General features: G+C 39.9%; 1 protein-coding gene across 2 annotated transcripts in view; it reads right to left on the bottom strand.

Moving 5' to 3' along the window:
- Positions 1 to 1819: 1819 nt before the first annotated feature.
- The window catches only part of LOC132821185 (interferon-induced GTP-binding protein Mx3-like), a 40126-nt gene continuing 30178 nt past the window's right edge, over positions 1820 to 11767 (bottom strand). For both annotated transcript variants that reach the window (XM_060833825.1, XM_060833826.1), the window contains 4 exons: positions 8817 to 8975; positions 8160 to 8236; positions 6729 to 6926; positions 1820 to 2830 (listed from right to left, as the gene is read on the bottom strand). In XM_060833825.1, the coding sequence (XP_060689808.1) occupies positions 2603 to 2830; positions 6729 to 6926; positions 8160 to 8236; positions 8817 to 8975 (662 nt within the window). In that variant the 3' untranslated portion in view covers positions 1820 to 2602. The remainder of the gene's footprint in view (positions 2831 to 6728; positions 6927 to 8159; positions 8237 to 8816; positions 8976 to 11767) is intronic.

The raw sequence follows: 11767 nt of genomic DNA, 5'->3' as shown, positions 1-11767 counted from the left end.
AAGTTAACGAATGGTAGTAAAAATATGAGACCTACACGATCTAAATAATTTAGAAATTATACATGTACTAAATAAAAGTAAAGAGGTTATGAAACTGATTCCCACAGCTGGGTTGTGAGATTTTATTTACTATTATCGGTTTGACAGTACTCATTCATTCATACAGTTTCAAGGAAGCATTGTTTTGGTCTTAAGTTTCTTCAAGTGGCCCAATTTAATATGTATTTAAAAGGTACATTCTGGTTGAGGAAACTGTTCGATGGTACTATAATCTATTCATGTCCCGAGAGACAGTTGCTAAGGGTTGATTAATATTATAATCTTCCCATAGTTTTGGGTGAGTCATGGAGACACGATGGCAGGGGTGGCATTGTTCTGAATAGGATACACGATTGATACTTATATTAGGGTGGCACGGTGGCTCAGTGGTTAGCACTGCTGCCTCACAGCACCAGGGTCCCAGGTTTGAATCAAGCCTCGGGTGACTGTCTGTGTGGAGTTTGCACATTCTCCCCATGCCTGCATGAGTTTCCTCCGGGTGTTCTGGTTACCTCCCACAGTCACAAAGATGTGCAGGTCAGGTGAATTGGCCATGCTGAATTTCCCAAAGTATTAGGTGCATTAGTCAGAGGGAAATGGGTGTGGGTGGGTTACTCTTCGGAGGGTCGTTATGGACTGGTTGGGCTGAAGGGCCTGTTTTTACACTGTAGGGAATCTAATCTAACAAAAAACACCGTTTTATGAATGAATGAAAGCATGACATCGTAAACATATTGAGCTGTTGAGTGAGTTAGTACAGAGTTATAAATGAATGAATGGGAATGCAGTATTGGTAAATATAGTGTTTGTGAGTGGGTTAGTAAAGCGACCTATAATACATTATCTCACACCTGAGACAGAATAAGAAGCACATATAAATATTTTGACATTGTTTACCATTGTCTAAAAATATTATATCCTGTAAATGCCATAATTTCCAAGTTCATCTTTAAAAAAACAGAAAAAGAGAAAGCCAGTTATTGAATAACTGGTCCTTTGGAGCCCAGGGAGGAGTCAAGCATTTACTAGCAACATATATCTTGAGAAATTGCTGCCATAGGTTTTCAATTTCCACTTATCAGGACAGGTTAAGAATGTTCAAATACAAAGGAAAGAAGAACTAATTTATTCAACATGAGAAAAGGGTGCCGATTGGTTTGCAAGTCAGCTCTGATTGGTCAAGGAGCAGTTCATGGAGAATACACTGGTGAACTATTATCCCATATGCTTTTAAATGTGAGAATATGTAGCCACTAGTTAAGTGTAAGTGAGCTACATTGTGAAGCCAACTGATAATCCTAACATACTCTGAAAATAGTGAAGATATTATCCTGTAATCAATCCCAGAACATTTACAAGGGAACTGGAATCCAGTTCAACTCAGGACCAGTATCTATTAGTAATCGCATTAGGATATAATCTTAGAAAGGAAGTAATACGTTGTCACTACATTGACTAACATCCTATCATTATTAAATAGCACAAACTCACCTAATTTGACCTAAACTGTGGGAAACTCTCAGCATAGTGGGGAAACATTAATTGCCATTTCCCCTTGTGAAAGTAACAACTTGTGATTATCAGATTTAATTTCTTCTGAATATGACAACAGAAAGTACTGGGGAAACTCAACAGGTCTGGCAGCACCCTGGGAGAGAGAGAGAGAAACAAAATTTAATTCTGCAAATGCAGATTACTCCTCTTCTGACTGAACAGGTTTCATACTAGACAGAGTTAACCTCGAGTCCAGTATGAAACCTGTTTGATCAGAAGGGTAGTAATCAGCATTTGCAGCATTAAATTCTGTTTCTCTCCTCACAGATGCTGCCAGACCTACAGAGTTTCTCCAGTACTTTGTTTCCGATGTGGATTTCCAGCTTCTGAAGTACTTTATTTACTTCTACATACTCCAGTCTAAACCTTTTATGAATTGAAACAGATTGTCACAGCAAGTTTCACAAACTGCATTAGATTCTCAATGCATGACATTCTTTTTAATTCAATCTGTTCAGAGATGTCATCATACACCTTTGGAGCAGGTGGGACTTGAACTCAGATTCCTGCATCTGGGACACTCTCAATGCACCACAAGAAACTAACTATTCTAGAGGTTTGTGATAGTAACTCTGAAGAAGTTAATTTTTCTTTGGAAGACATTATGCAACATCTCAAAGACAAGACCTTGAAAGTTCAATCCTCAGCGAGTAACTGAGTCATGCTACCAAAGAGATTTCAAAGCTCAGCCCATAGCCTATACCATGTTGGCCAACTTCAGTCAGTGACATTCAGAGTTATTGTATGACTGGAAAGAGTGAATGAGTGAAGATTGATCAGCCTGATGACTTCCCAGCGAATCTTGGTGAAAGTATGGATCTCAAGTGAGGAAGATAACGATGATCCTCCACCTTGTTGTAATAATTTGTCTATGATAACTGTCAGTAACCTTCAGACACATACATTCAGGTTACTAGCAACTGAAACTACAGAAAATTAACACTTGCATATGAGGTGATAATTAGGCAAGTAGAAAGAACTACGCATCAAGTTGTTAATCAATAAGCTTTTAAGCAAATTCAAACAAAGCCTTGTGTGCTTTTATCAGTCGACTCATTTGGTTTTGAAGGGTCTCTCTCTTCCTCTTTGTGTCTTGATCCTCAAACAGGTATTCATTGATGCGGTCTCGATCTTGGAGGATTGTGAGCATCTCTGCCTGTAGTTTATCAGCAAATTCATGTAAAATATGGTAGCATATTACCAGGGGAATCTGGTCAGCCAGTCGACAAGAAGCAATCTAAGACAGGAGAACAAAAATAAAGGAGGATTAAGTGTTATGCATTAGTTCTACTCCAATTGAACTGACACAATTAAATTAGAGAATCACTGATTCAAGTACAATCATACAAGTGGGTGTGTTACTGGAGTACAATTATGATGCCTGATCTAATGATGGGGAAACATGGAGTTCAAATATCACTTATAGTGGATGACAGACTTTGACTTCAATTAATATAACTCAGGCATATACTGTGTAGAGGTAATGCCTCTGGATTAGTCATCCAGTGGCCCAGGATAATGCTCTTGTGACCGTACATAATCTTAGAATAAGAAGATGTTGCACATTTCAGGTGGAAATGAGGAGGAATTTCTACGCTGAGGGTTGTGAATCTGTGGAAATCTTTACCACAGATGGCTACAGAGACCAGGATGGGACCATTTGCCACAGCAGATTGTCCGCCGATGATTATCACTGCCCTTTGACCACCGAGGACGCTTATCCACTGCCCATTGGCCACTGAAGACGATTCACCACCGCAAATAAGTCGTATATTTTGAATATTGGTGGTAGTGTTTACTCGTTTTAATAACCATTTATTTTTGTTAAAATAAATTTATTTTTATTTAATAACATTTAAAATGTTAGAGAACAAGCATATCTAAACTATATAAATTGTCGTTATATTGGTTAAGGTAATATTTGCGTTGTTACAATAACAACTTATTTTCGTTACAGGAGAGTTTTCTTTAAGCTTGTATTTTTTTTCAATTTACCCTCAAGTCTTCAAAATGGAAACAGAAATTATTAGTAAACATGGAAATAAGAAGTTTTACCACGATGGTTTTATATATGTTTTTGATAATACTTGAATCACTCTTGTCTGGTTTAAGTTTTGGCGATGTGAACAAAGGGGCCGATGTAATGGACGGATCCACACCAAGAGTGGCACTGTGATAAAAACAATAAAAGAACATGCACATTTCCCTTCCGCAGCAAGTGTCCAAATTGCAAAAGTGAAAACAAGTTTAATACATTGTGCAGAAGCAGCACAGGAAGTAACGAGTGTTCTTATTAACCAATGTGTAGCTGATGTCCCTCAGTTAGTCCTAGCATCTTTAATAATTGTTTAATATTAATGTGAGATTTTACTGCCATTATAAAGATTTTAAAAATATATTTCCTTTTTCTGGTTAAAGTTTGTAACTCATTTTTATATATAAACCAATAGGTGTTCAAAGTTTGGGAGAAGATTTGTAGCTCGGGTGCTCGTTGTTGTGGTTCTGTTTGCCGAGCTGGGAGTTTTTGTTGCAAACGTTTCGTCCCCTGTCTAGGTGACATCCTCAGTGCTTGGGAGCCTCCTGTAAAGCGCTTCTGTCATGTTTCCTCCGGAGACTATAAATGCCGGAGGAAACATCACAGAAGCGCTTCACAGGAGGCTCCCAAGCACTGAGGATGTCACCTAGAAAGGGGATGAAACGTTTGCAACAAAAACTCCCAGCTCGGCGAACAGAACCACAATAAACCAATAAAATGATATTTATTTTACCTCTTTTTTGATCAATATGTAGTACATAGTTGTATAAATAAAGGGGGCGGAGAAGTAGGAAAGAACAGGCAGGAGGGAAAACAATCAGTACATGTACATATTTTTCTGGTGGCGAATAGTCATCTCCAGAGATGAAACGACCCCAGAGGAGAAACGCTGGTGGAGAACTGGCAGTGGCTAATCATCAGTAGCGAATCTGCTGTGGCAAGTCGTCACCAATCCGCAGAGACTGGGTCATAAAGTATAATTAGGCCCAAAATAAACAGATCATTAATCTGTAAGAGAACCATGCATTATGGGGAGAAAAACTGGAAAGCAGAGTTGAGCTGAATTAATAGCTAGGGTTATGTCGATCATGCAATCATCATTGTCTGTCACAAAAAAACCCATCTCTTTCATTAATGTCCTTTAAACAAGGAAATCTGTCTTTATTACCTGGAGAAACATGTGGACCAGACCATCAGTGCTGTTGATTATTAAATGCTCTCTGAAATGGCCTGACAAGCCATTCAGTTATATTCTTCAAGATATTAACAAAAAAAATAAACTATTTTCACTGGTTGGGGACTTCAGAACAAGGGGGCAGAGTCTGGGAATTAAGGCCAGACCTTTCAGGAGAGATTGTTGCAAGCATTTCTAAATACAAAAGGTGGTAGAGGTTTGGAAACTCTTCCACAAATAGCAGTCAATGCTAGATCATTGCTAATTTTAAATCGGAGATTTTTTATTAAACAATTATCTAATGTATTAAGGAGTATGGGTCAAAGACAGGTTATAAAGAGTTAGACTCGGATCAGCTATGATCCCACTGAATGGTGGAACTGAGGGGCTGAATGGTCTATTCCTGCTCCTGTGTTCTTAAATCAAACTGTTGTGAAGCCTAAACGAAATAAAAATCAGACAGTCCACTTGGCACTGACCCAGGCAGCAGACATGACAACAGCAATGTCTGTCCTGTCAACAGTACAAACTCCTCCTTACTAACATCTGGAGGATTGTACCTAAATGAGGACAGCTGCCCCACAAACTAGTCAAGCATCAGCCTGTGACAGCTGTTCTGATGGAATCGTACTTTACAATGTCCCAGGCACCGCACTCACCAGAATGGTGGCGGCACGGCAGGGAGCAAAGCATCCTACAAGTCTGTGGCATTGACTCCGGACCTCATCAAGCCTCATGGGAACAGGTAAACATGGGCAAGGAAGACTCCTGCTGATCACCTACACTAACCTATTCATCACCTGATAAATCGAACCCCCTTCTCTCTGCTCTATCATTCCTGTCAAGCTGAAGGCTGCAACAGTGTACGGAAGGCAAATGTAAATATGATGCAGCTTAACAGCAGAAGCAGCATGTAACAGATAGGGCTAAGGTGATTCTGCAAATGGCAAATCAAATTTAAGGTCTTTGGTCCTGCCGCATCCAGTCATGAATGGTGATAGACAATTAAGCAACACACTAATAGCGGAAGCTACTGTACGTTTTCCCTGTGTCTGTGTGGATTTCGTCCGGGTGCTCTAGTTTCCTCCCATAACCCAAAGATGTGCGGGTTTGGTGAATTGGCCATGCTAAATTGCCCGTAGTGTTAGGTGCAGGGGAATGGGTCTGGGTGAGTTGCTCTTCTGAGAGTCGGTGTAGATTTGTTGGGCCGAAGGACATGTTTCCACACTGTAGGGAATCTAATCAAATCTAAAGTCCACACCAACCCTCTGAAGAGTGACCCATTCCCCTACCCTACACTATATTTTCCCCTGACTAATGCATCTAACACTATGGGCAATTTATCATGACCAATTCACCATGTCCATTTGGCATAATAGTGTCCTTGCAGGAAGGAAATGTTTTGCACTTTGACTTTCTGTCATGTATATTCCTTTAGATCTACAGAAATAGGCATGTTTCTGAACTGCTTTTTGAAATGGTCTTGTATTTTGCTCAGTTTTATTTTTGGGGGATGCTTCATTACCACTTACTCAAAGAAAATTGAAGGAAAGCAATAAATGATGATGTCTGCACTGAATAAACAGCATCAATGGAGACCACTTAGAGACCATACTGGGGCTTTGACAGAGATTTCTATTTTAACCCAGTCTCCTATTCTTTCCTCAGTTTTGTTCCATAATATTTTCCCTCCCAGTATTAATCCAATTATCGTGAACTATCGAACCTGCTCCCAATTTCTTTTCAGGCAATGCCTTTCAGATCATTACTGTGTTAAAAATTTTTAATCATGCCATTACTAATTCACTTGCCAATTATCTTAATGACATGAAATAGGGAAATAATCAATTGTCACTCATCAACAGTGCACAAGGTTTAGTGTTAACTGACTTTCCTTTGGTTATCTTGATGATGTATTTATAGTACCTTGTAGTATGTTTGTACATGGTGTGACATTTCCTGGACAGTGGCATTTGCAAATATTGTTGCTGTGTTTTTTGTTGTACTTAAATTACTGCTGTAGATTTTGTCTTGGGAGTACACCATGTTCTCAATCTTGAACTGTGCCTTCAGCATCTTCTCTGCTTCACTCTCTTGTTGATGGCTAATGGATTCGATTTTGATCTACATACAAAGACAAAGAGGTGCAGTCAGTTGCAAGGAAGTGAGGAGTGAGAGAAAGCATTTGCGTTGTGAAGCTTGTATTAAAAACTGCCAAAATTTTTAAGAACAGGAGTGAGTCACTTGATCTCATGCTTTAATTTCAACAAATTCCTCAAAATAAATTGCAAGTGGATGTAACCTTTCGATAGGATTGGTAATTGAGTTGGCAGCAAGTGACAGAGAAAGAGAATGCACTGTGCTTGGTGAGATGGGACAAATGGCTTGCATTGGGGTCTCAGGTTATCACCATGTACCAAGATCTCAGGTTATGACTGTGGTCTTAGGTGTTCACCGTGTACTACCAACGTGACGCCAATGAAGAAATGGACAGGGTTTTTTTTCAAAGGGTGAAAGTGAGGACTGCAGATGCTGGAGATCGGAGTCGATATTAGTATGGTGCTGGAAAAGCACAACAGGTCAGGCAGCATCCAAGGAGCAGGAAAATCGACGTTTTGGGCAAAAGCCCTTCATCAGGAAGGGTTTTTTTTAAATCCTGGCTTGCAGATGATACAAAGTGATAAGACACAGCACATTGTGCAGATAGAAACAGACATTTTAAAAGGGGGGCAGATAGATTAATTGAGTGGACAAAACTGTGACAACCTTAAATATTTCCTCAACCAACACATCATGGTTGCAGTGTGCACCATCTGTAAGATGTACAGCAACAATTTGTCAAGGCTCCACCAACCACAACTTCCAAACCTGCGAGTTTTACCTCCTGGAAGGACAAGGGCAGGGACACATAGGAATACCAATACCTCCTAATTCACTCCAAGTCACATGAACTTGGAAGCATATCATTGTTTCTTCACTGTGGCTGGGTCAAAATCTTGAATGTCCCTCCCTGAAGGGTGTGTCAATTGTAACAGTCCAAGAAGGTGGCTCATTGCCATCATCTCAAGGGCAAGCAATGCAACCTGATGACACCCACACCCCAATACAAATAAAGAGGTGAATGGAAGGTAATTAACAAGATGGATAACTGATTGGAAATCAATCACATTGGAATTGAAGAATGGACCATGCCTGAGGAACTAAGAGATCTCCTGCTGTTCCATTGTTCACATATGTTATACAAAATTCAAATATTTGAAATAGATGATTTGCCATTGATAACAAATCCCAGCCACTGCCTACCAATAGACACACCTCATTCAAATGATTTGTCATCGAGATATATTTATATCTTACCTTGGCAAATTTAAAAAGGTTGGAAAAGGCTTTGAAATGCTCTTCAGCAATTTCAATTGAAGCTGTTCTTGTCAGTTCTGGAACAGAAAACGCGGATAAAATCACATTTTCCACTCATGCGACCATTTTTAATGTTTCTTAATGGTTTCGTATTTTTTGGTTTCAACCTTATTTTAGGTCTTGATGAACGCACATTGGGAAAATGTCCTTTCTGGGAGTTAACAGTTCAGAAAAGTGATTGGATTGTACAACAATAAAGACAAAAAGTTCTAGAAATACTTCACAGGACTAGCAGCAGAAATGGAGAGAGTCAACATGTCAACACTCACATTTTGTGAGAGCTGGTAAAGGTCAGAAATGTAACAGAATTGAAGTAAATACAGAAGAGGAGTGTAGGGACCATGGGCAGAGATGGCAGAGGAAGAGAAGTTTTGTGATGGGTGTACAGTTAAAGGTAAGAGTAAATAAAACCAAAAGGGATGATACCACCATATAGATAATAGAAGGGACCAACAAAAGTAATTATTGAGGATTCCTTGATGATTCCTTGATGAGGAGTTAAATGAAAATCCTTTCATACCCTGAAGAGATAATTATTCTTGTCATTCAGGGTGTTCTTGCAATACAAAGTTAACATTTATTATAACAATCACATACCTGTGACAACCTTCAGTTTATTAATGGCCGGCTCTTTCAATTCTACAATGTTGTCTCTTACAAGTGATTCAAACGTCTTGTAGTTGACAAATCCTGGCAGTTCCCTTCCACGGTAGTTATTTTCAAAATCTCGAATTTCATTACGCAGGTCATCCCGGACTAATAAAGAGAAGAAACCAAGAGAGAGAAAAGTAACTCTAAGCTAAAAGTGCTTTTGTGTTTCACTGGTTTGATCTCAATCTCAATTTAATCACTTACCTCAATTAGTTACAAGTGATGGGAAGTAAAATAAAAGCTTGCATTTTTGATTTAGGAGATACCAAGATACTTTACAGGTACATTAGAAGTGTAGCCATGTTTCCTACATCATTGTGCATGCCAATGAGATAAAAAAAATTAATTAATTTGTTTCAATGTGGTTGAATAAGGGATATGTTTTGAGCACTACATTGTGAATATTAGTTTGCTTTTAGTCAATTAATAGCATCAGGCCTTTTATAACCAGGTAAACAAGAGCTGGGAGTGGCATGTTGGCTCAGTGGTCAGCACTGTTGCCTCATGCAGTGCCAGGAACATGGGTCCAATTCCAGCCTCAGGCAATTGTGTGGAGTTTGTACCTTCTCCCTGTGTCTCAGCGGGTGTGATCTGGTTTCCTCCCACAGTCCAAATATGTGCAGGTTAGGTGGATTGGCCAGGCTAACTGCTGTCCGTATTTTCCAGTAATGTGCAAGCTAGGTGGAGTAACCATGGGAAATGCAGAGTTGCAGGGATTGGGTTGGATGGTCTTCAGAGGGTTGGTGTGGACCTAATGGGCTGAATGGGCTGCTTCCACACTGAAGGCATTCTATTCTATTCTAAACAAGAGATGGTAGGGCTTTCATTTGACATCTCATCAAAGGATCGGTGCTGGGTCCTCTACATTTTGTCATTTACATAAATGATTTGGATGCGAGCATAAGAGGTACAGTTAGTAAGTTTGCAGATGACACCAAAATTGGAGGTGTAGTGGACAGCAAAGTGGGTTACCTCAGATTACAACAGGATCTCGACCAGATGGGCCAATGGGCTGAGAAGTGGCAGATGGAGTTTAATTCAGATAAATGTGAGGTGCTGCATTTTGGGAAAGCAAATCTTAGCAGGACTTATACACTTAATGGTAAAGTCCTAGGGAGTGTTGCTGAACAAAGAGACCTTGGAGTGCAGGTTCATAGCTCCTTGAAAGTGGAGGCAAATAGGACAGTGAAGAAGGCATTTGGTATGCTTTCTTTTATCGGTCAGAGTACTGAGTACAGGAGTTGGGAGGTCATGTTGCCGCTGTACAAGACATTGGTTCGGCCACTGTTGGAATATTGCGTGCAATTCTGGTCTCCTTCCTATCGAAAAGATGTTGTGAAACTTGAAAGGGTTCAGAAAGGTTTACAAGGATGTTGTCAGGGTTGGAGGATTTGAGCTATAGGGAGAGGCTGAACAGGCTGGGGCTGTTTTCCCTGGAGCATCGGAGGCTGAGGGGTGACCTTACAGAGGTTTACAAAATTATGGATAGGGTAAATAGACAAAGTCTTTTCCCTGGGGTCGGGGAGTCCAGAACTAGATGGTATAGGTTTAGGGTGAGAGGGGAAAGATATAAAAGAGACCTAAGGGGCAACTTTTTCATGCAGAGGGTGGTACGTGTATGGAATGAGCTGCCAGAAGAAGTGGTGGAGACTGGTACAATTGCAACATTTAAGAGGCATTTGGATGGGTACATGAATAGGAAGGGTTTGGAGGGGGCCGGGTGCTGGCAGGTGGGACTAGATTGGGTTGGGATATCTGGTCGGCATGGACGGGTTGGCCTGAAGAGTCTGTTTCCGTGCTGTACATCTCTATGACTCTATGACTGTATAGTACCTTCGCTGGTGCAGCAGTCATTCAGTATTAATGTGGGTTATGTGCTCAATCTTTAATGTAGGACTTGCTCAGAGAGCTGGCGCAGAAATGAGAGGCGAATGGCCATCTTCTACATCACAGCAGTTCTGAGATTCTGTGACTTGACCCAGATATGGGGAAGGTTTTATCATTGACCCTTATTGATGTAACAACTAACAATAAATCAAAATCTTAGTACACTACTTGGTTCATTGCGATCTTACTGCATGTGGGAAAATAGTTGTCAAAGTTAGAGGCTAGTGGGTGACTATGGCAATATTTTTCATTAGTGGGATAGAAATGATTGCTTGATCAACTCACAAGATGAATCTTCTGTCTGCAAGACTACACAGAATTGAAACAAGTGACAAAATATTGTATTTCTTTCTTGAATGTGTTGCCTTTTCCATTGGCCTGTCATAGTTTAGCATCAAAGTTTTAAAACAGGTCTGCACCCATTTTCTATTGCAATTCTTTTTAATGTTCCCTCTCTCCTCAATATTCATCCTGGATTATTCACAGCAATATTAATCTAGAAGACTAATCTTTAAAGTCTGAAGACTTAAGGATAGTATTTTAAGTTTGGTAGCATTATTTGTCCGTGGCTTTCATATTTGATTGGATAATACCAGTCTTTTTGATGTTAAACAGTAGTGGTGGGAATGTTACAATGTGAGGAACGTTTGTCATTATCTCCAATGTACACCTGCTTGAGATATATCCTCAATTTAGAGGGAGGTTGATGTCACTGACCAGTGCTCAAGAGGGCTAGGCATGCTCATGGTGGTTGGCAGTTGATGGAATTCATATTCAATTAATAAATCGGGAATATAAAGATCATCTAGTTCTGAAGGTTATTAAACCATTGTTGATTGCCATAAAAAACTACCTGGCTCAGTAAGGCATTTTAGGAAAGAAAATCTACCAATCCTCCTTGGTCTGCCCTACATGTGACTTCAGATTCATAGCAATGTGGTTGACTCTTAAATATCCACTGAAATGCTGGGGAAAGCCACTCAGGCCAAGTTTAGTTAGTGATGGGCAAC

Source organism: Hemiscyllium ocellatum, chromosome 12 (genome assembly GCF_020745735.1).
Source record: "Hemiscyllium ocellatum isolate sHemOce1 chromosome 12, sHemOce1.pat.X.cur, whole genome shotgun sequence".
Classification (NCBI taxonomy): Eukaryota; Metazoa; Chordata; class Chondrichthyes; order Orectolobiformes; family Hemiscylliidae; genus Hemiscyllium; species Hemiscyllium ocellatum.
The sequence above is the reverse complement of the archived record's forward strand: the minus strand, read 5'-3'. Positions and strand labels throughout refer to the sequence as shown.